The sequence below is a fragment of the Vipera berus genome (genome assembly GCF_964194415.1).
Source record: "Vipera berus genome assembly, chromosome: 11".
NCBI lineage: Eukaryota > Metazoa > Chordata > Lepidosauria > Squamata > Viperidae > Vipera > Vipera berus.
The window spans coordinates 1,758,284-1,781,895 of record NC_138214.1 but is presented as its reverse complement, the minus strand read 5'-3'; the positions used below and the strand labels follow the sequence as shown (position 1 = coordinate 1,781,895).

The window sequence follows — 23,612 nt, the reverse complement described above, 5'->3', positions numbered from 1 at the left end:
GCCTCCAGTGATGGAGCACCCACAACTTCTGAAGGAACTTCTTAAGCCATCAAGGGGCAACCTGTACGTGGACGGGGCGGGTAAGACAACCCCATTCCTCTCCCAGTGCATCAAGACACAGGTAACTGCAACTCCAGCACTTTCAGTGGCAGATGTAAGGACCAAAACCAAGGGTACAAAAATAACAACAAAAATGCAAACAATTAAAAGCAATTTTAAATCATTGAAATTATGTGATCTGCAGAATAAGCCATCCTCTGCTAGATTTACCTGGCCTTTTGTTGAGCAAAAGGGGTCAATGGCTGGTTTGCCCTGGTCCGGTGACATGCAAAGGGGGTTACTGCAGATAATGGATGGGCAGCAAGATCAGGAAAAAAAATGAAATTTATATCAGGGAAAAGTCTGATTCTAAACCTCGTGCGCATTTTCCAGCTTTGGTGATACAAAAAGGCTGAGAGCCAGTTTGGTCTAGTGGTGAAGGCACCAAGCTGGAAACCAGGAGAGACTATGAATTCAAGTCCCATCTTAACGATGAAAGCTGGCTGGGTGACTTTGGGCCAATCACCAGGAGACTGGGAGTTCTAGTTCTGTGACCTTCCTAGCCAGCTTCCAACAAGCAAAGTTAATGGGAAGCTGGCACAGAAGGTCACAAACAATGGTCACATAACATCTTATTTAGCAATTGCAGCAAAAAGTTCATAAAATTGGGTGCCATCACATGATGTCTCAATGGCTGCACAATTTTCCTTGAATGATACATAGGATTCTAGTCCAAAGAAGTGTTGATATATCTATGTACATGGTTGTGCTTGCATAAATACATGAAGATGCAGCACTCTTAAATGACCCATCTCAATGTATTTATTCGCAAACATCCAGATTCTTTAAGTGTGCCTTTTCCTTCCAGAGGACCACAAAGAAGAATGTGGGTGAATCTTGAATAAAAGCATCCCAGGCTGAAATGCAATCAACAAATCGACAGTCTCCAAGGCCTATTTATTTATTTCCTATAATTTTATTCCAACTCTCTGTTCAACCAAGATACATATATTCATGTGCACGTCCGTATCTGCGAACAGGGTCGCGCATGCTCAGACACCTCACCCACCGTTATCCGGGCCCATTCGTCCTTTCTCCCAAACCCTGGCCACGCCTCCTTCCTTTCGCCATGCTTTCATCCGGGCTTTCGAGCCCCGTTCGAACGCGCTGACGTCACCTATATAAAGGCCCTCAGCCCTTTGTTCCTCTTCAGTGCGTCGTTGCAGGCCGGCGGGGACGAGGTAAAGATGCGGGGTAGCGGTTGAGGGCGGCTTACTTTTTTTTTAATGCGGCCTTTTTAATATAATATATAGGGACTATTTTGTCTCACGCACGCACACCGTTTCCCTGTCGGCGGGAAGCGGACCCCAAGGCCGTTATTTATTTTGCTTTCCCTCCACACCCCTTCAACGGTTTTCACCCTTCCCGCTCTTCCTCAGGGGGTAGCTGAGGCGCCATTTTAAAGCTTTGGAAGTGGGTGAGAGGTGGGTGGCGGGAAGTGGTCTCGCCGCCCTTCCCCACGGTCTCCTCAGGGAGGGTCGCGGGAGCCGCCATTTTGCGTCCGCCTTTAGAGGCGCCTCGATGCTTCGCGCGCCCCCGCACCCTTCAAGGCGCGTACGACGGGGAGGGGGAAGGGCGACGGGAGTGAGCACGCCCCGCTCTTTCGGGAGGCTGGTTTTGTTGACGCATGCGCGCCGCGCGCTCCTTTCGGCCGACGCGCACGCGTGCTTTGCACGAAGAGGCTCGGGCCTTTTGTTTGCTAACCGAACGTGGGAATCGGCTTTTCCCATTTTCTTAAGGGTTGGGTACTTTTTTAAAAAAAAAATATCCGACCAAATACGAAAACCGAATTTCCTGGAAATTTACCCGGGTTTCTCTGCTTGGGTCCATTTATATTTTGGAATAAAATTCGGGCAGAATGCAACGGTCGATGTGGTTGTGCATTGAGCAGTCTAGAATGCTTTTGTTAGGTTTTTGTTAAAACACGAGGTTCCTTCAACGGTTTATTCTGTTTGAACAGGTAAAGAAACTTTTTAGGGAAACCACTGAGAATAGTCAGGGTTGAATGCAGGTTTTATTCAATAGAGGGGTCCTCCAGAAATATATGCTAACTGCTAAATTTTACAATGCTTCAGTTGCTATTTAGGTTTTGGGGTCTAAATGAATCTGTCTGAATCAGAATAGAGCTGGAAGGGACCGGTGGAAGTCTTCTACTCCAGCCCCCTGCTCAAGCAGGAGACCCTATATCATATATCTGGAGGGCATTGGTTTGGACAGAATAGTTAAAGATTAATTTTATTTCATTGTATTATGGCAGTAGAGTTCTATTTGTAAAAGTTTATTAAAAGGAACTGAGATTTGACTTTAAGAAAAACAATTCTGGAATGAGGTTTAAAAGACCATTGTGAGTAAATGCAGTTTGTTCATGTTTAAACTAGACCGATATTATTTTATGATGTCATATTGATTTTATCATGCCATATTGTCTTTTTTTATTATAGTAGGAGGTTGGGTCACTCTAAACATTTTAGCAAAGCATTGATGAAGTAATTAAAACGTAATGAAAATGGAATGCAATCAAAAGAGTTCTTCCATATGCAGGAAATCCCAAAAATCACATTGCAGTTTGATGTGACTATATTTTATGGTTTCTGAAGTTTGATTGTGTTCTAGATCCCAAAACCTGTCAAAATGGTTGAAGCAGATCGGCCTGGGAAGCTGTTCGTTGGTGGATTGAACATTGAAACTAATGAGAAAGCTCTTGAATCCGTCTTCGGCAAATATGGCCGTATTGTAGAAGGTAAGGAAGGACAAGGCATCTTGGTGGGGTTTTCAGTTCTGCTGTGATGAACTTAGCATTTTTGATCAGCTGAAGTGATAGAACTTACCTATCCTCTAAGAAGTTCTGAGCAGGCTTCTGTGAATCCTGGGTATACCCCTGTAAGAGCAAACAAAATAATGCTTCTATCTCTCTTAGTTCTCCTTATGAAAGATCGTGAAACCAACAAGTCCAGAGGCTTTGCTTTTGTAACATTTGAGAGCCCAGCAGATGCTAAGGATGCAGCAAGAGATATGAATGGAAAGGTGGGAATTAATGTCTGGTTTTTATTGTGATGAAACACAAAGGAGAGTACTGAAATAGTTTCAAAGAATCATGTCTATTGATTTTCTTTCTAAGATATATTGCTAAGCACATTGATTTGTGCTTAGAGTGTAAGCCACCCTGAGTCTTCGGAGAAGGGCGGGATATAAATGGGATTAAAAAAAATAAATATATAATTTAAGAAAATATGATGTCTTTCAACTTGAATAGAGAAGGTTGCTTTCCAGTATCTCTTAAACTGAAAAAAAAAAACAGTATACTATGTCCTTTTTCCAGTGGTAACAGTACCATCAGAAATATGCCAGAAATGTGCCAAATGTTTCTTGGATGCTCCTCAAAATACAAGAAAATAAAGTTATGTATAACGGGACAGCCACATGTTTACTTCTAAAATATCAGTATTGCAACCTGAAGTTAAAAAGACAAATGACTTAAAATACTGTAGTAACATATTTGCAAATCTTACTTAATATTCCCTGGTTTATTGCAAGTACAGTGACAACCCTGTTAACTAAGCAGCGACTAATAAATAGCATTGGCATTCTGAGTGGGATTAGTTGCTGATAATACCCTCAAATGAAAGTCTAGAAATGTAATTAGCCCAAAGGCAATCATTATTTACAAAGATTGAATTAGATACCTTTGTTCAGTCTTTAGATGGAAAATCCATTAAAGTTGAACAAGCTACCAAGCCAACCTTTGAAACTGGTAGACGTGGCCCTCCCCCTCCAAGGAGCAGAGGACCCCCAAGAGGCCTTAGAGGTGGAAGAGGCAGCAGTGGAACCCGGGGGCCTCCTTCAAGAGGCAGTCATTTAGGTATGTTTAAGTTCCTGTGTATTGATAGCATACAAGACTTAAGAGACGTTGAATGGAAAGAAGGAAAATAGCTGGACAGAAGGGAAATAAAATGCTGAGAGCAAGAATTAACACTTTGAAATGCAAAAAAAGGTTACAGTCTAGATAGTAATTTGGGATGTCTGTGTGGTCTTGTACTTAGATGAGATTGGTGACCTTAAAGTCTGGCTTGAATGGACTTGTATTTCAAAAGCAGGTCCAGAGCAAATATCTAGAAGGCACCATGCTAAATTCCTACCTTAATATGCAAAAGCCAGTTTCATTGATATCAACAGGTAATATTTTAAATTAGAAACAAGGAACATTAGCCATTGTTTGCTCAATGAGCATGTTTCTTGATTTTAAGCAGATGCTGATCAGGCTGTGGGTAGCTCCTGGTCTGGATGGCTCTTTACTGTACCTCACAGCTTAAAAGCCAACTGCCAGGGCACTCCTTTTTGTGAGCTTCCTTGAAAGTATCTGATCGGCATGTAAACATGAGTGTCTGCTGACCTGGGTTCTCACATGTGCTTTGAATTTAAACTGGAATAAAGAATTCTTGGTCATTGAAAGGCTCAAGAGTTAAAAGAAGGGCTCATGTTACCAGTTTTAGCTGCTTTTCTGTAACTCATTAATGGCCATAGCATATAGATACAGATTTGTCCATACATCGGTCATATAAGTTGCGCAAGTGTCTGTCTAGGGGCCTTGATCCAGGGCTGACTGTCAGGGATGTTTCTTAGGACAAAGGCAATCGTTCTGAGCATGCTTGTTCTTAACCCCTTTCCACTTCTGGTGCCTTTCAGCATACTGATGGTGCTTCTGAGGATGTCATTATATGCTGTCTTCTAGGTTCTTCTAGAGGCCCTCTCCCAATGAAAAGGGGCCCGCCTCCCCGCAGTGGGGGCCCACCACCCAAAAGACCTGCACCATCTGGACCTGTACGCAGCAGTAGCGGGATGGGTGGTAGAGGTAAGCATTGTGCAAATGCTGCTTTCGTTTGCTCAAAGTCTTAACTGAAGGGAGCCATGGCAGTTGCACTTTTAGTTCTTAATGCTGTTTGTGAGGGTACTTTGCTCTCCAGGCATTGGATACATCACAGCCTAGCAAATCTATAAAATACTTTATTGGGGACATAACACCTTCTCCCCCCCTCCCCCCCCCGTGAGCTGTTGCTATGGGTCAACTGCTCTTCTAGGCTATGCAAGATGCTGCCGCCATGTAAATTTGCCTTCTCCCTTGCAGTAGTTGCAATGAGGTTGTGCTTATGCGTGGTTCTTCCTCCTGTTGCTATTGAAGATTTGTATAATAGTGCATAGACTTTTGCCTCCACTGGAAAAAAAAACAGTATAACAGTTCCACTCAGAATGGGGAGAAATGCCTTCTGATTGCCTTGTTTTCAAAACTCCCTTTTTTTCTTTTATTTTAGCGCCCCTGTCACGTGGCAGAGACAGCTACGGGGGGCCTCCACGAAGAGACTCCTTGCCATCACGAAGAGATGTCTACTTATCCCCCAGAGATGATGGCTACAGTACTAAAGACAGGTAAAATAAAGCTTGTTAATGAGTTCAAGCAGATGTCCTCGAACTTTGCTATTTTGCTTGTCACTAATAAAAAGTAACTTTATTTTAATTTCTGTAGTTATTCAAGCCGAGATTATCCAAGTTCCAGAGACACAAGAGATTATGCCCCTCCGCCAAGGGATTATGCCTATCGTGATTATGGACACTCCAGTTCACGTGATGAGTATCCCTCGAGAGGTTACAGGTACCTAGTGTTCAGTTGTATGTGTTAATATTCTATAGAGTTTATTTAGAAACGAGTGTGCTTCCACCCACTTTGTTCATTTAACAAGGCTAAAAGTTGTAAGGATCTTGAGAAAATTGAAAAGCCCAAACAAACCAATTCCTTAAGCCATCTCCTCATCTGTAACAAGGAGGGACTGGTGTTGGTTGCCAGTCTGTCCTCTGCCTAGGACCATTTGTCCTTTTGAAGTTAAAATAGCCCTGAACAAATGGTGGTTATGAATGGCCTGGGAGCTCCAGGATTTGGCTTCACCTGACAACCATGGGATTTGGTTAATAACGGCAGTCAACATAACCAAATCATTGATGGCAGGGATTGCCAACACTGAATCATTTGGCGATGACGGTAATTCCAATCAAACTGCCATTGCGAGCCATCAACAATGGTGATGAGTACTTCTTTTGAATTAAAGATTGGTGGCAGGCCTTTCTTTGATGCCCTTTTAAAGACCTCAGAGTGCAACCGTACATATAACACTACCCTTTGAGCGAAGTGGTTAAACAGTAGTATTACAGGCAAACTGCCCACAGCCTGGAGTTTGATCCTGCCAGCGCTCAAGGTTTGCTCAGCCTTCTATCCTTCCAACATTGGTAAAATGAGGACCCGGATTGTTTGGAGCAATATGCAAATAATGCTTTTATTTTGTAAATTGCTCAGAGTACTGTAAAGCACTATGAAGCAGTATATAATCCTAAATGCTAAAGCTGTTGCTGTACCTCACACTTTGCAAAGAAGAGATGGGGGGAAAAGATACACCATTTAGAAATGCAGAGAAAAGAAACTCAATGAAAACAAGGATAAAAAACTTATTTTCTATCACTGTGAACTTTCTGTATTAAACCCTAGTAGTTATTCCTCCTACAGCGATCGGGATGGCTACGGAGGGCGTGACCGGGATTACTCGGATCATCCCAGCGGAGGCTCTTACAGAGATTCCTATGAGAGTTACGGTAAGTGCTGACTTCGAGGGTTTCTAAGGAATGTGTTAGGCTTCTTTCTTGACTTGCTAGAGTACTGCTCCTTAGAGGGGTTAACGTGGTGGGTTTTTCTGCTGCAATGGAAGAAAAAATGTAACCGTTGTTTTTATTTTAACAAAACGATTGAATTGCAGTTCCCTTAACCTATCGAAGCAAAGTTCAACAATTCTGAATTGCATCTCTCACTGGAAAAACAATGGCTGAGTTTCTTCTATAAAAATAGCAAGCTGTTCTGGAATAATCCCCAAAAAAGAGCTACTTTGTGAAAAACCAGCATCTTCAAACAGCCTGTTTATTTCCTTCTCTGCCTGATCCTTCCCCCACCAAATATAATGTGAGATTATATTTAAACTCCTCCTCAGTTTAAAAATCCAAAAAAAAGTCAGAGAAGCCATTGATGCAGTTCTTTTAGAAACTCAGATGTAAAATTGTGGTGATATGATTTATAGTGTTGCCCTATTACCTGACCATTGAACCTGCAGGTAACTCACGTAGTGCTCCCCCTGCACGCGGGCCCCCTCCATCATATGGTGGAAGCAGTCGCTATGACGATTACGGAAGCACCCGAGATGGGTATGGTGGAAGTCGCGAGAGTTACTCAAGCAGCAGAAGCGATGTCTACTCAAGTGGCCGAGACCGTGTGGGCAGACAAGACAGAGGCCTTCCCCCTTCTATGGAACGGGGCTACCCTCCGCCACGCGATTCTTACAGCAGCTCAAGCCGCGGAGCACCCAGAGGTGGCGGCCGGGGAGGGAGCCGCTCGGATAGAGGCGGAGGCAGAAGCCGATACTAAAAACCTTTGAAACTCATGGACCAAATCAAGTTTTTTCCTCCTCCCAACACAAGGAATGTGGAAGTTTTATCTCGTTCCCACCCAGAGGACTACCGAAACGATGTTTTTAACTTTTTTTTATTGTTGCTTGTTAAGTTCCCCTTCATTACTGATGTTTTTTGTGAGGAAAGAGTAAAACATGTTTAATTTCATTTCAAAATTGTTAATAATTTCTCTCAAAAAGCAGATGTTAATGTATGCCATTTTGAGCCTATGTACTAGTGTTGTAACCTTTTCAAAGTAAACGTTAACCCTGAAATGCCACTTTTCACGTCATCAATGCAACAGCCAGCCTAAGGCACTCCATGCATCTAAAATGGCCATGGATCGTTCTGCACATGCAAGCATGCCTTCTCTATGATTTGTTGGGGGGTGGGGATGTGTGCCAACCCTAAACTATTAAGTGTCCTCTGAAATGCAAAGATGCTCCCAAACATGACCTGTCTTCGGTCCTGTGTAAAATGCAGGATACCATTCAGCCTTTAAGTCAAAACCACCAATGGATAAAGCTGAATGTACATTGTGCCATTCTACGTCTTTCCTTAGGCAATTTGCAAGAACCTCACCCCCTCAGTAATATATTAACCTGTAGCAAACAAGCTGCAGAGTTCTGTAAATTTAAAAAAAAAAGAGGTTTGGCCCATTCCATCCAAGAAGCTGCAGAACGTACTTGCTCTTACTGTTTCAAATTTTTGCAATCCTGTAGTGTCTCATTTTTAAAGGAACATCTTTGACTCCAAAGGCAAAATGGAGAAAGTAAGATAAGCAAAGAAGTCTTTCTCACCAACCTCTGAAAAGCTTATGGCTTCACATAAACAAGTGAAAACTTTCAGCATCCCACAACAGCTTTAAAGCATCAAATGCCTGTGAAACAGCAAAGATGGTAAGCAAAGCAAAACTAGTTTTTCGGTCTAAGTCAAACGTGAAACCAAAGCTATCGTCCTTTTAGTACAGTAGGACATTCTGTGCATCATGGCAATGGAAGTTTTCTAGCTTTTAAAGAAAGCGCCAAATGGAAAAAAAAATACCTGTGCTGGAAAGCCTTAGGCGAAGCCTTCTAAATTCATCATAACCTTGTCTTGGATGAAAATATGTATGGAACAAAGCTTTTGAAAATGATGCTAAGAAAGCAGCTTGTAAACAAACGTCCCCATAAAGGGTTGGGAGGGACTGTTGCTTTTTTGGCCAATATGTTTCAATGAAGATACTTTAAAAAAAAAAAGCAAGTTCCTTGTACTTTTAATTAAGAAATGTAAAGCAGTAATACAATCAGAACTTGGCTTAAATTGCCAAATCTGTGTTAACAGCTTGGGAAATGTCAAGCAAGCCATGATTACGAACTTGATGTTTAGTTGGATGCCTGACTTTTTTCTTTATACTGTAGTCTTTGGGAGTTCTGGTACCTGGGCAACTTGTCATGACCCAGATGCGGCCAGGAAGTTCAAAAGATCCTGTTGAAATGTAGTAAGACCTGAAGAGACCTCCAACTAAAGTGCTCCTCTAAACCTTCCAAACATATTTGCCAGTCAAATGGACTTACCTTGAACAGCACCCTTGGAAAGAAAACCAGAATCCATAAAGCCATGCGACTCTTTCACTAAGCCATTCCAGTTCATTCCAGTCCAGTGAACCTTCCACCTCTCAAATGTATAAAATGTTAGATCGTGACAGACTAATCGGCAAACCCAGGTTTTTTTCATTTCTGGGGTGGTCTTGGGTTTGGGCGGTTGGGCCCACTGGAATCTTACACCATCTTTCGTTGTTGCAGGCGTTGTTGCAGGCTGAACGTTCCCTTTAAGATGAGACCTGGGAAGCAAGCAGTGTGTGTGTTGGAATGAACTTCATGCTTGTAAGCTGCATCAGAGCAGCAGGTAAGATGGAGGTGAGGGACACCTTAAAATTGCTTGTTTCAGATACCTTGCAAGTAAAAAAAATAAGGTTGAAGTAGAACACTCACTGCCCAATTGCTGCTGGTTTGTGGAATTGGCTGGCGTTTTTTTAGTTCTACAGTTCGGTTTGAACAGGCTGATATCGTGTCCCATTTCATGAGACTTGCATCTGCTTTTGCAAGCCAAAAACAAATGCATTGTCAGTCAGTAATAAATATTGTATCTAATATGGTTAAAGTGCCGATACCTGCCCTGTTGAAACACACACACACACACACACACACACACATATATATATATATATATATATATATATATATATATATATATATATATATATATATATATATATATATATATATATATATATATATATATATATATATATATATATATATATATATATATATATATATATATATATATATATAGTTTTTTGCCAGTGGACGTTGTGGCTCACCTAGTTTTTGTGTACCTTCTACTTGGCATGCCATTCTTAAATCACTTTTTTTAATCTTGGAGATTCAAACAGTTAAACAGCTGGGGATAATGTGCTTGTGGGGTAATATCTCCATTGACTTTCACAAGGATAAGCGGACAGCTCTTAAGCTGTGAAGCCCAAAATTTCATAAGAAATGATCCGTCACTTGAAAAGACATTATAAGAGAGGAGTTGTGCTCATTTACAGCAGCTTGTTCAGAAACTAAGCAGCCAGTTATGTTTACGTGCAACAAAGTAAAGATCCTAAAATCATTCTTTTTGTGCTGTGCAGTGTTTCATTTTTGGAAATGGCTTTAAGCTAGTTATACTAACAATACATTTTGACACCCTTTCTGTTCTGACAGTCTCCTAATGTTTATATTCTAGGTACAGAATTGTGTGGAGGCCTCTTAAGAAAGAAGCAGACTCAAAATACGGCTACAAAGTTTAAAGAAGGCAATTTGCAGGAAAGTCATTCCAAGAATGCCATTGTCTGTTTTTACTACAGACACCGCTCGTACGTGAGATATAGAGTCTTAAATATCGGATGGAAATTATTTCTGTCCTCTTACAAATGCAATTGAAATCCTGGCAGGCAGACATCCAGCAAAAGCCATGGCTTGTGACTTAGAGGGGGTGTCAGGAGCAAGAATTGGGGTGCCTTAAGTTAGGCAAGGTGAAGTGTGTGTCTTTCTTAAATAACTGTCAGAGATTATTTATTTATTTATTTTATTACATTTATATACCGCCCTTTCCCAAAGGACTCAGGGCGGTTTACAGGGTGAAAAAACCAAGATATAAAAGTTAAAAACAAATTTAAAAAAAATTATATTTGTCCCTGCATAAATAAAACCCCAGTTAAAATAAGATTAATCCTCAGCCTGGGCCAGAGAGCTCGAAGAGCCAGGTCTTAGACTGCACTGCAGGAGAAGGGTTTTCAAGATCTGGCCAATTGTAATGCTGAGCTTTTCCCCAAGAATAACTTCTTAAATCCTTGCATTCAGTATGATATTTAACCAGCAGTCGAACAACAATTTGATTTCACAAGAACATCACAGCCATCTATAAATGTTTTGGTAAAATCTCATGAATGAGAGAGCATAAAGTTACTAATTCACTTTTCATGAAATGCAGTTCTGAAAAGGAGCTAGTGCCAAAAAATTAACAAACGGGTAACATTTTGGTCAAATGAAAACTGACGCATCATGGAAGACAACAGCTGAAACGGATCCTTGTATCCACTAAACTCTCAATAAAGTTTTAATTTCCTCCCAAGCTCTTCATTACTCCAAAATGGTCTGTGATAACAGTTCCGGCTTTCAGAATGAAGGGTGGTGCAGGAGTGGCCAAAGGCTACTTAAATATTTATTGGGTTCAATATTACTGATAGATAACCAGCTTTTCTGGCAGGCTGGGTACGGGTAGTTTGAACACATTACAAGGTTTGAATGGGTTGTCAAAACAGATAAAACTAAGCTTTTTCACTGAGGAATATAGAGCTACACTTGTAGACACTGCTGCTTTTTGCTTTTAAACAGTCTTAAAAGCTTACTAGATAGACAAGAATGGTCCAACACAATGATGTGCTTGCCAGGACTTTGGGTTGGAGGTAGTTGGATGCTACAACCCAGTTAAGCATTTTGGAAAGATGGGCCAAAAACAGGAAGATGCTGTGTCAAAATAATCAAAATGCAGAAGGGATGTTGAGGGGAGATGGTTCTTCTAGAGCTGCTGTATGATTGTGCCCCATTATTGAGTGCTGTTTTGTCTCTAACCCTTAGGGGGGCAGTGCTGGTCCTAAGGCTCCTCTGGGTCTAAGAACCCTTTCAGTTTGGGGCCAGAGTCCAGCCAAGTACTGTATTAGTGAGTTGTGTCTAATTGCAATTGTTTGCCTTGGGATAATCCAAACAAGATTCCACATGCACAGAAGAAAACCTCTGCCAACAAGTTAAAACTTTAGGAACAAGCCACTGTTCCATTTTAAAGGGAAGAGTTTACAACAGAATTGAAAAGATGGCTTAGCTTTTGTGGAGGGCAAAACAATTGTCAGTAGAGGGAGACCTAAGCCAGTGGAAAGGGATGCGTAGAGCTTGGGTGCTGGTGGAATCTGTTGCTGCTCTTTGGCCCACAAGTATGCGGATGAAAGGCACATGTCTTGCTCAGCCAGTCAGCCAGCATGCCCAGAAAAGGGGGGAAGGGTGAAATAGTCATGGGGTCTGCTTCATTTGGACATCCTATGCTGGGGGATCCGCTGGATTGTATTTTGTGGCTTGCCCATTAAAAGGCTGAAGAAAATGAAAAACATCCTGGACATCTTTTGTTTTTACCTTGCGCAATTTTTTGCCACCCTGCTTTTAAAAAAAAAAAAACCAACGATTTTGAAAGTTAAATTTGTACAGTCCTGTTTCACAGTTTTCAAACCCTATCCAATTTTCAGTTCTTGACTGCTCTGCAGCATCTGGTGCAGCTCATGAGCTCGGAGGAGGGGTGCAGCCTGGCAAAAAACCACAAAGCATAAATAGACAACCTGAAGCTTCAAGCCTCAGTACAGCTGCCGCTTGAATGGCTTGAGTGACTACTTTCAAGACGAGAAGGGGGGCCAGTAGTAAAAGGCTTCCCTTTTTTTTGCAAAAGGCAATTGCCCACCCAACTCGCAGCTCGGAAAGTCCTGCAATTTCATCCTCCCATTTGCAAATCTCAGCCCTCCAGAAAATCAAGAGCTAGCCCTCTCTTGGCTTTTATGGCTCAAAAGTAACGATGCAGACTGGATGAAGAGGCGTGAACCTCTGGCTGTATCCATGAAATTGCATTCTCCCCTTTTTTTTCTTCCATTATGTGCTTGTGATCCTTTTATAAACAAAACACCCTCTTAACAGCCAATTTGGAAGGGGCTTTTCATAACACCAAAAGGGTGTTCATATCTTACGCTTAAAAGATGTAAACATTTTAAAATATTTAACCTTGATCTGATTTGCTTGGGCATTGTGTGGATTGATGCAGATTCTTGACTGAATCCTAGTCAGTCCTGATCGGTGTATATGGTCACGGATTGTATGAAGTTGAAACGAGTGATGGCAACAAAAATTGGATAATTCCCTACCCCCATTAAAAAGTAAATCACTTTAAAAACGCATCTTTCAGAGGTGTCCGATGTTTACAGCTCAGTAACTACGCTAAATAAATAAATAAAATAAGCTCAGTAAAAATGTTTCATACATTTAAAACTATCCCTGCAAGTAGAAAAACTACCTTACCAAGCTACATCATTTTTTCCCCCTGGTAGATTCTTAATTTTCCTTACAGGAAAATTTCTACCTGCCAATTTTCTCCTACTTCCTATCAGCTCGGTCATCACAGAACTAGAGATATTTCTACTTCTTGCCAAATTTGCAAGTGGCATTTCTCAACTCCAGCAACTTTAGGAATTCTGGTAGTTGATGTCTACCCATCACCAAGCAGGCTGGCTGGGGGAATTCTGGGAGTCGAATCCACCAATCTTAAATGTTACTATGGTTAAATGTAACCACTTTACTTGGTGGGGGAACGTTCTGCTTTGTACTTCTGCAGAAGTAATTGCACAAGGCAATGGATGTAGATGCAACAAACTTGTTCCTCCACTCCAAGCCAAGATGGTGCTTTCTTGGTGGTTGTTTTTTTGTTTTTTAAGCATTTAACTGGTTTGTCCTCTTATAAGTGGAGGGTAAGGAGGGGACCTCTAATCGTTCACCCACCTCAGAAGAAGCAGGAAGATGCAGCCACGGATGTGGGTTTGGCTTTACCGTTGCACAAAAGGAGCTTAAGAACAGAACAGACTTCAGTCATGAATCCGGAGGAGCAAATGGTGACTTGGTTGATTTCTATGGGGGCTTTAAATTCTCCCAAAATGATGGTTGAGGATCCCGTGCAATTCCTCAAGGAGTCTTTGAAAGACGGAGTTGTCCTTTGCAAACTCCTCCTCCGACTTCTGCCCGGATCTATCGAAAAGGTATGCCTGGGATGATTTGCTTGCTTAGAAAGAGGATAGAGATGGACTTTTTGGGAGACCAGTCTTCAGTATTGAGGGGTAAATTTTAATTGCAAGTAGCGGGGGGGGGGAGGAGAAGATCCTGGTTCCTAAGACTGGGGACAGGATCCCCTATCACTGGAGAAGCTAAGAAGCCTTGAAGATCAAAGAAACAAAAATATTTGATTGCTCTACAGTCCAGTAAAAATCTGTTTAGCTGCCCGAATAGAAGAACGTGCCCAGTTTCTGGAATAAAGCAAAAAAAAAATTTTTTAAAGGCAAAATCAAAGAGGTTTCCAATTTGTAACAGAGATACAAAAGGTCCTTTTAGAGTGGAAGGAGAGAGAGCATGGCTGGGGCCAACCCAAAATACCATTAATTTTCTCAAAAGCATTGACTCGAGAACAGCTCTTGATTCAAGGCAGAACTCATCAGCTCAAACAGGATCCTAAGAGTTATTTTAGTATTTTTTTCTCCTTCTGCTCCTCTTTTTAGACTATTGATTTGGGATGACTAAGGCAGAGGATATTAACATGATTTAGAAATCACGTAGAAAGTGTGAAGCCCCCTCAAGTTAAGCCTGTATCTAGCAAATACAGAAGTGGAAGATCTGAACTTTTAGACCCAGAGAAGCATTTGGAAAGTGCAAGAGACAAATGGAGAACACCCAAAAAAAAGGAAGAGGAAGAAATAAACTATGTTGTCTCTTCACGTTGCCTTGGAAGTTCCTTTCTTTCTCTCGCAAAAGGAAGCATTTTCTTGGGGTACCTGCCCAGACCACCTTCCTCTTGGAATTATTCAGCAGAAGGATTTAGAGCAGGGGTCTCCAAACCTGGCAACTTTTTAAGACTTGTGCAGCTCCCAGAATTCCTCATGCTAACTGGAAGCTGAAGTCCACCAGTCTTAAAGTTGCCAAGTTTGAAATACCCCTCATTTAGAGGAATCCTTCAACGGGCTGGATTTCCTCCCCTCCCACTCTGAATGAGCCAATCCTGTAGAGAAGAAGCAGCAGTAGTGCTATTGGCCTGGGTTAAAAACAAAACAGATTATTCCAAAATTTGATCGCCTGGAGCTCCAATTCCACGGCTCTGTTTCAGCCACATCCTGCCCACGTGACTGTTGACCTCAGCTTCTGCTTCATTAGCTGTGGAAGATCTGCTGATGTTTCTTATGGGGCAGAGAAGAGCAAGACCCAGGGAAAGGGGCTGCACAATGGGGTCCTGCACCCCTGACCTGGAATATGAGGAACTTCAGTGAGACAGCTGCTGCAGACTTGATGTGAAAATTTTGGGCATCCTTTGGCAACTTCAGGGATGACGTGAATCTTAAGGCTATTTTATTTCTCCTCCGGAACATGAAAACATAGTGGACCTCGCAGCACCCAGTGACTGTATTTTAGTGACAGTTCTACGTGCCCAGGTCAATCAATTTTACTTATGGCGACTGAACCAGCATAAGAAGGGTGGAATATAAACAATAATTTTGAAAGCTAAAAAAAAAGTATAAAATGCACCGAAGGACATTCACTTTCTTTCCCCCTCTGTCTCCACATCTCTGTGCTTCGCAAGTTCTTACTTACTGTACATTGAGCTTTGGTTAAAACCAGGAACTGGGATTTATGAATCCAGGATCCCTGGTTCTGCATCTCTAGGAAAAAATGCTCTGAAGTGCTTGAAGGATCCTGAAGAACAGAGTGCCTGTCTGACACTTGCACAAGCCATCTTCCTCTGTGTCTCTCTAACCAGAACCGTGGAGGCCAGAGTCTCCTTTTATTTTTAGCAGAAGCTCAGCATTAGAGCTGGACCATTTGTTTGCAGAATGCTGATTCAGACCCACTGCAAATCGATACCTTTTCTTCATGTATGGCCTAAAGCTGTACATTTGAGTCCAATTAGCATGTGAATCTATACCTAGAAATTCTGGGTTAGCAATACTGGGAAGTCCCCTGTGACTTGTAAACAGTGACTTGGTTTTAGGGCATGGATCACGCAAAAGGGGACTTTATTCAACAAGCTGTATTTAAACACACAGTGATGTAACTGAATGTAAGAACTTCTCTGCCCTGAGAATTGACAGTTATGCCAGCTCCGGTGAGCTGAAGCCCAGCGCAAAGACAGTGGACAGCTCTGAGAATGGAAGTCTAACATATCTGCAGTTTGGACAGATCAATATGCAAGCTAGACAAACACAGTGGCTTAATGCAAACCTATTTATTTCTGAAACCATTTTATCTTATGGCCGTCTTGAAAAACATCTTTCTAAACGGTGACTGTTAAAGCCAGAGACCAGCCCATAATCAGTGCTAAATCAGCAAAGCAGGAAATCCTAAGAGCAGCAACAAAACAAAATAATTATCACATCTCCATAATCGAAACAGTTTGCACTCAACCTCAATTTTCCCTGTTGTGTTTCTTCTGAAATGCCTTTCAAAAAAGGAATCCTCCCGAAGAAAACAAGATGTTTTTCAGATTCTGAGGTCTTCATAGGCCTCAGAAGACGGTTTGGTTTCAGATGATTTATTCCATTTGAGTTGTTGTTATGCACATTTCTTCTCTTCAAAGAACTTCCCCGTTTCTCAAGAAAAAGAGGGGGAAAAAAGAAATCCACCAGAGCAACAAAACCAGAAAGACCGGAATTATAATTAGAAGGCTGCCAAAAATATTCCAAATGCAGCAGTAACTGTTTTAAGGATCAAATTTGTATGGGAGCAAGTCTTTGAAATACAAGACCCCAGCTTTAAAGGTTGCCATTATCACCTGAAATTAGGCTAACAAGGAGCCTGGTACAGCAGACCAAGTCTCTTGTGTAAGTAAGCTTCTCCTATAATGGAGATCAACTGACTTCCAAGAAACCCAACTGAATCAATCAAGCAGGTCTGAAGCCACTTAAGAAATTATTCTTTTCCTTGCTAGGATCCTTCTACTTCATCTTGAAAGACCTGCACGTTCTCGCTTGCTTTCCAAGCTAGCTAGCTAGCTCTCTGCAGAAGACCTTCTCGGTTAGCGCTAAAGATCTTGGTCTATCACCCATAAAGATTCCCAGAATTGCTCAGCAGAGGGATCTCCCCTTCTACCGGTAGTTCACCTATCTTCATCGCCAACAATCTTTCTCTTCCTGGCAGAAGGGCATCTTCTGGGCAAGGTCATCTCAAGCATTCAGCGCCAAGTCCTAAGCTGCGTGGCTTTGGGTTCATTTGTTCCATGGTTCTTTCTGAGTTGACAGCTTGTCTTCCCCCCCTCCCCCACCCACCCACAACCCATCTTCTTCTGAAAATCCAGTGAGCACCAAGCTGTCTCATTCCTTCGAACAAACACTCAGAGTAATGTTCTTTGAGAACGAAAGCAAGCTAGCTGACAGGAGTTGTCGCAAGCTTCCAAATCTGTTGTTGGATTCTGGTTCTTTTTTAGTACTGCCCGGAGCCCAAGACGGAAGCCGACTGCATTGGCAACATCCAACAGTTTTTAAATGGGTGTGCAGCGCTGAAAGTGGAGGTAAGCCGCAACTGATCACGGCGCCGTGGAGGGTCTGCTCCAGCTGCCCAATGGAGTGAGGGGCTGGCCTTAGGCAGAGGGTGCCAGGGCGGTGGTAAGGAAGAGCTGCTGCAACCTGATCACTTGACCCAGTGGTACCCCTTGAGGAGGCTGATGTCCTCCTTGGGTTGAAGAAAGTCTGCTGGCGTGTGTGGCTGCTGTAGAAGGCAGCCACGCTTTGTCCTCCGTCTGCAACATCACTAAGTCCATTTTGGTTCAGGAGAAGGGTTTATTCCCAGCCTTGTCCTTTCATTGGAAATAACCAGCAGCTGAAAGCAGGACATTTCGCAAAGATGATAGATAGATAGATAGATAGATAGATAGATAGATAGATAGATAGATAGATAGATAGATGATAGATAGATAGATAGATAGATATGATGGATAGATAGATGGATGGATGGATGGATGGATGGATGGATGGATGGATGGATGGATGGATGGATGGATATTGAGCGAGAGCTGGGACTGGGGAAGATTTTGAAAGGGGCTTTCTCTGGACCCGGACAACCTCCAGCCCCGGAAGCAGATCCTATGTCCTGTGACTCTCTTGGAGCAAGGCCAGTTCAGAACTTCTCAGAGCAGATTCCCTCCCTTTGCACCCATTCGGCACTTCTCCGGAGTCCAGCTAACGCAAGAACCAGAATGGCAGGTTTTAGGCTTCCCAAGGGCGAGGCGTCTTCTCCCAGTCTTGTCTTCTTCACTCTACCTTATCTTTAGGAAGGCTGGGGGGGGTGTTCCTGCCCCTACCCTCTCCCCACTCCGCTTCCTGGGTTTACAGACACTTCTCTGGGGAAATGGAGGGTAGGGGAGGGGGGAGGGTGTGGAAGAGAAGATTCAGTGGTTGCAGCTCTGCACTGGCAACTCCCACCAGGTGCCATATGTGAGTCTGGGGAGGAGATTCCCCCCCCCCTTTCACAGCCCACTCCCATTGTTCGGCAGATTGTTTCTGGGTATGATTCAGTTCCTGCACCAGAACAAGGAGGGGCTCGACAGCAAAGGCGAAGCAGATGCCTGGATTCAAGCTGGTCATCACTGAGCCGGGGCTTTGGCGAGATAATTGGCGGGGGGGGGGATGTGAAAATACCAGCTCCCAGTGGCACCGCCTCTATCCCACCCACCCAGTTGCTTTCTCCGTTGCTCTCCCGCCAATCACGCTGCCAAGCATATCATGAAGCCCCTCTGCAGAAGGAGGGAGGGAGGGGGGCTGTCTGGGGTCCACTTCAGCTCCGATTGGCTGCCAGGCTGGGCAACAGGCAGGCGACTAGAGTGGCGGGGAGTTCCAACGGAGCCCCCCTTGAGAGATTCGCTTGTGCTGGACTGAGCACCTCCTGGGTAACGTAAATGACATTTTGCAGCGCCGCGGCCGTCCCTTCCCTTTCTCGGTCTTCTCTCTACAATCCGAAACCCGCGACCGAAACTACAGTTTCGTGCCAAGCCAGCTGCAGCCAGGCCACCCCCCCCCTCATCCCCTCCCTCCCACCGGCTACCCGTGTTTGCAGATCTGGGGCAACGACCAGTTGCGGGTCGTCTTGGCGCGCAGAATCTGCCTGCTTGTCCTACATAGCGAGGTTATTGTAAAAAGAGAGAGAGAGAGAGAGAGAGAGAGGTCCAGGGAGGCTTGGCAGACCGGCAGAGGCTCGGGGGCATCTTCCCCATCCACGGCCCGGGCTGGGGAGTTGAGCGGGACCCCGCGGAGTCCCGGGGACGCCTTGAGGCGGGGCGGGCGGGGGGAAGCGGCCGGCTCCGCAGAAGGCAGGGCGCTCCCCGGCAGGCGGCGCGGAGGGGGCGCTCCGGAGCATCGCCCCTGCCTGCCTGCCTGGCTGGCTGCCTCCCGCTCCCGCCGCCTGTCACTTCCCCTGCTTTGCGCCGCCCGCCCGCGATCCAGCTCCGGGTCAGGCCGTCCCTGCCCAGCGGGGCTCCCCGATCGCAGCCAGCCAGGCAGACCGCGGCGCCCGGACAGACGAAGCGCAGCGCTTGAGTCACCGGACGGGCGGGCGAGCCAGCTCCGGAGTCCTCCTCCTCCTCCTCCTCCTCCTCCAGCTGTGCGGCCCCGTGCACCTCCCCTCCGCCGACTTCCGCGCCTCCGACCCGGGTAGGGGCTCCCCGGTGCGCCCCGGCCCTGCTCCGTTCCTCCCCGGGCCCTGCAGGGTTTCCGCAGCTTCCCGGCGCAGGTAAGACGCTTCCTCCTTCCTTGGCCAAGTTTCTGTCCCGGGCGACGAGGCTGAGCCTCCTGGGCCCCGCTTTTCGGGGCGCCCGGAGGGTCCCCGGGAGGGCTCGGCTGCGGCGGAGCTCTGCCCGTTCTTCCCTCTCGGCTCGTCCGCAGAAGGAAGGGCCCTGGGTCTCGCCATGCCCTCTAGATGTGGGAAGGGGAGCCCGACAGCCCGAAGAAGGGCAGCGGTGCCCCCCCACGTCCACATCTGGCGCCCTCTTGCCGGATGCAGCTGCGTAGAAGCAGCCCTGGGTGCCTCCAGATGCAATTTGCAGGGTGGTTGGACATCCAGGCCCATCCTCCACTCATAACCTTTACTCTCCCTCCATCAAGGGAGACTTCCAGCTGGAAGGGCTCTCGGCCCTGCTTGACCATAGGCCAGGTGTGGTCACTGGCACTCTTGGAGGTCAAGTGGGGAATTCTGCTGTTCATCCAGGAACAGCTTAATGATTTCTCTGCCGTAAGCAACTGGCTTTCCTGGCGAAGATAGGCCAAGGAAGCAGAGGGAGATGCAGAGAAGAGACGCTGGGGGCCAGGGCTAGGTCTCTCCATAAGAGCAGGCCAGGCGATTGGCCATGGAAAGTTGGAAGGGGCATCGAGACCCTTGAAGGGTGCAAAAGCTGCAATAATGGCACAAGGTCTTTGGTGGAGGGTTGCACAGAGAGGACTATCCGGAGGACTCTAGAGCAGGGCTCTCCCAACTTGACGACTTTAAGACTTGTGGACTTCAACTCCCAGAATTCCCCAGCCAGCCAAGTCTTAAAGTCGCCAAGTTGGGAGAGCCCTGCTCTAGACTCTAAGCCAGGAGGAACTGGTTTGAAAGTGGAAGGGGGGATACGCACATTCAGTGGGGAAGTTCCACCATGGTTTCCGTTCTGCCTGGCTGCGCTTGATCAAGTTCTGGAGAACATCAAAAGAGTCTCTTTCTTCCAGGTGGGACTGAGTGAGGCGTAGCAGCTCCTTCCATAAGGTGCTTCCTGGTGTGGCCCTGGAGACTCCAATCTGCCACTCCCCTCCCTCCCAACAAGACCTCTTGTCTACCTCCTCTGCTTTCCATCTAAGAACGCGTTGCTTGCTTTTGAAAGCATCCTGTCAAATGGAGAAATTGGTTTGAGGAGAATTTGGCTGCTTATGAAGAATCAGTGAAAGATCTTTAGATCGATTGCAAAGACGTTTCTGACTATAAATTAAGATAAACTAATTAAGGCGTTCTGGGTTGGTTTGGATGGCATCGGATCTGAATTGGATGTGGACGTGATGCAATTTATAACCAAGAGTCTGGGCGTGATTAATCCCTCGTAGGTGATGATTCTTCCATAAATATAGGATACAAATAATATGTTTCAAAAAAAAATGAAAGGGCTTTTTTCCAAATTGTGCACATGGTGGAATGCCCGTTATGAAATGATGCATGCCACAGATGGCCTCCCTCCTCTCCCCCCCCTTTTTTTTTTTAAAGGGCTCAATTTTTTTTCCTCCCAAAGGCCATTCCTTAGTAATTTCTACTGCTTTCTGCACATTCTATCCTGATCCGTCTTAATGGGAGAAAATGTAGAATAGAGCTGGAAGGGATCTCAGAGGTCCAACCCTTTGCTCAGGCAGGAGACCCTATACCATTCTGGACAAATGGCTGTCCAGTCTCTTCTTGAAAACTTCCAGTGATGGAGCACCCACGATTTCTGGAGGCAAGCTGTTCCACTGGTTAATTGTCCTCACTGTCAGGAAGTTTCTCCTTAGTTCCAGGTTTGCTTCTCTCTTTGGTCAGTTTCCACCCGTTGCTTCTTGTCCTGCCTTCTGGCGCTTTGGAAAATAAGTTCACCCCTTTGTGGCAACCCCTCAAATCCTGGAATGCTGCTATGTTTCTGGTTGCATCGATATCTGAGTGCATGTTTTATATTGTGTGCTGTCTTGGGTAGATAAAAATCTTGGAAAAATGGATTATACTTGTTTGCAAGAATACAATGGATTTCAAGACGCAACTCCCTCCCAAACCGTGCACTGATCCTGCCACAAATCGGACCGCATGAGCAGAACACCCCATTGCTGTAGCCTCTAAATTAAAGCCCCAGAGATCTCTGGTGGTCAAATTGCCGGAGAAGATATGAGCCACAATCCAGGATCGTGGAGTGGCACAATTCCCTGCCAGATTATAATTTGGCCTTGCAAAGAGTTGCTCAAACAAACAAACTCCTGTTCCCTCTTTAGAACTCTAAATTACAGTCTTCAGGTCACAGAATCGCCCTTGGGTTGGCCGGTATGCAAAAAAAAGCCACATAAGCCTGGCGTTTGGGGGTTCAGCTGCAGAACAGCTGACGTAAAGGGAAAAGTTGCTTTTAAAATTTAACTCACTGTAGTAAAGCAGGGCCGGATCCTTGCTTGAAGATGGTGGAGCTGTTGTTTTGGTTTAATGAACTCTGCATACCTCTACTTTAAGGAGCAAAATGCACCAAAGCCAACTGGTTGCTAGGAGGAGGAGGAGGAGGAGGAGGAGGAGGAGGAGGAGGAGGAGGAGGAGGAGGAGGAGGAGGAGAACAATTCTGGGAATTGAAGTCCACACCTCTGGAGGGTCCTTGGGCTGGAAATATGGATTAATAACTAAAAAAGTGAAGGGCTGGGATGGCCCAGCAGTCCTCGTTGCTAGCCAATATCTCTAGGAAGCTGAGCAAGAGGGCCTTCCTGTAGCCTCCAGCCTTAGCAACAGGTATTGCGAAGTGCAAGGTAGACTGCCCCTAAACATGGAGCTTTGCTTGCTCACAGCCGCTGAAACAGCTCTAAATGTTTGGATTGTGTTTCCTTAAGGCTGCAAATGACATTTCTTATTTTTTTTCCCCGTCTTTCTCCCAGCTGTTTGATGCCCACAATCTCTACTCCGGAGAAAATTTCTCCAAGGTACTGACTGCCCTCTCTTCTCTCAACAAAGCCACTGAAGGTAAGCAAGGAGAAAAAGGGGGAATGTCACAATATTTTAGATTAGATTAGATAACCTTTATTGTCATTTTTTTCCCTGTGGGCACAACGGCACACGTTAAAAATGGAATTTAGTTGCTTGCTCTCAAGGCTACACCTGCATAACACACATTTAAAACATACCATTTACAACTTATGTATAGACCTACACCCTTACGTATAAGTAACAGGCAAATATTAACCACTGTCCATCTTCCTGCATACGTCTCTTGCCTTCGTTTCCCGGCTTTGCTCTGAGCTCCAGAGAAATTTCTCCAGGCGGCAGCTCACTAAAACCAACTGTGGCTAGTTTCAGAAAGCTAAGCAGGGTTTGCAAGCCACCACAAGATCTCAGGGCTGTCGGCCAGCTCTGGGGGGGCTGGGGAAAGATTGAGAGAAGACAGAAGCAAACTTTCCATGCTGTTGCTAAATAAAAGCCAGGGATGGGTCCACAGAGGACTCACGAGCCAAGCTAGACTCGAAAGAGACTTTATCTTGACAATGTGGCATCTACGCGCACACACACACAGACACACACAACCCAGCCCCATCTATTTGCAGAAGAACAATAGAAGAAACATTTTACCTTTTGGCTGTTCCTATAGAAACTGGTGCTCATTCCTTTTGAAAGTGTGTCCCAGTTTTGCTCTTTTCCGATATCTTATTTTTTAGGTTGTTTTTTCTTTTCTTTCTCCCTTCCTTCCTTCCTTCCTCAAAATTAATCTTTCTTTTTTCTTCCCTCCTTCTACCTCTGTCTTTCCTTCTTTCCTTCCTTCTTTCCCTGTCTCCTCCCTCCCTCCCTCCCTCCCTCAAATGAGTCTTTTCTTTCTTTCTTTTCTTTCTCAGCATTGGACTGCTGATACAGTAAAATGCACATGTCAGTCTCTCCTGTTTGTCTACTGCTTAGATCATTCTTGGAGGATCTGGCAAGGATCCGCTTAACATGATATGGTCGGGCTGG

At 44.7% G+C, this 23,612-nt stretch overlaps 2 protein-coding genes across 8 annotated transcripts in view; both read left to right on the top strand.

The window, feature by feature from the left end:
* Window positions 1-1,177: 1,177 nt before the first annotated feature.
* RBMX (RNA binding motif protein X-linked) lies at window positions 1,178-11,235 on the top strand. 4 transcript variants are annotated; one of them, XM_081336463.1, is made up of 11 exons: window positions 1,178-1,280; window positions 2,713-2,839; window positions 3,017-3,123; window positions 3,793-3,958; window positions 4,829-4,948; window positions 5,406-5,520; window positions 5,618-5,743; window positions 6,632-6,732; window positions 7,242-9,280; window positions 9,372-9,462; window positions 10,348-11,235. In XM_081336463.1, the coding sequence occupies exons 2-9, from the start codon at window positions 2,731-2,733 to the stop codon at window positions 7,550-7,552; spliced, it is 1,155 nt and encodes a 384-aa protein (XP_081192589.1). In that variant the 5' UTR covers window positions 1,178-1,280; window positions 2,713-2,730; the 3' UTR covers window positions 7,553-9,280; window positions 9,372-9,462; window positions 10,348-11,235. The 4 variants fall into 4 exon arrangements, with proteins under 4 accessions (XP_081192589.1, XP_081192588.1, XP_081192590.1 ...); XM_081336462.1 differs by having other exon boundaries at window positions 9,360-9,462; XM_081336464.1 differs by having other exon boundaries at window positions 6,647-6,732; window positions 7,242-9,462.
* Window positions 11,236-13,780: 2,545 nt separating this feature from the next.
* The window catches only part of ARHGEF6 (Rac/Cdc42 guanine nucleotide exchange factor 6), a gene marked incomplete at its 5' end in the record, with an annotated part of 33,924 nt that continues 24,092 nt past the window's right edge, over window positions 13,781-23,612 (top strand). For 2 of the 4 annotated variants that reach the window (XR_014027550.1, XM_081336285.1), the window contains 3 exons: window positions 13,781-13,945; window positions 17,371-17,454; window positions 22,550-22,634. Coding sequence is in view for 1 of the 4 variants with exons in the window: in XM_081336285.1 (XP_081192411.1) it covers window positions 13,781-13,945; window positions 17,371-17,454; window positions 22,550-22,634 (334 nt within the window). Of the gene's footprint in view, window positions 13,946-17,370; window positions 17,455-18,357; window positions 18,377-19,427; window positions 19,668-22,549; window positions 22,635-23,612 lie in introns of those variants that run through there. The other 2 variants (XM_081336287.1, XM_081336286.1) reach the window with 2 other exon arrangements.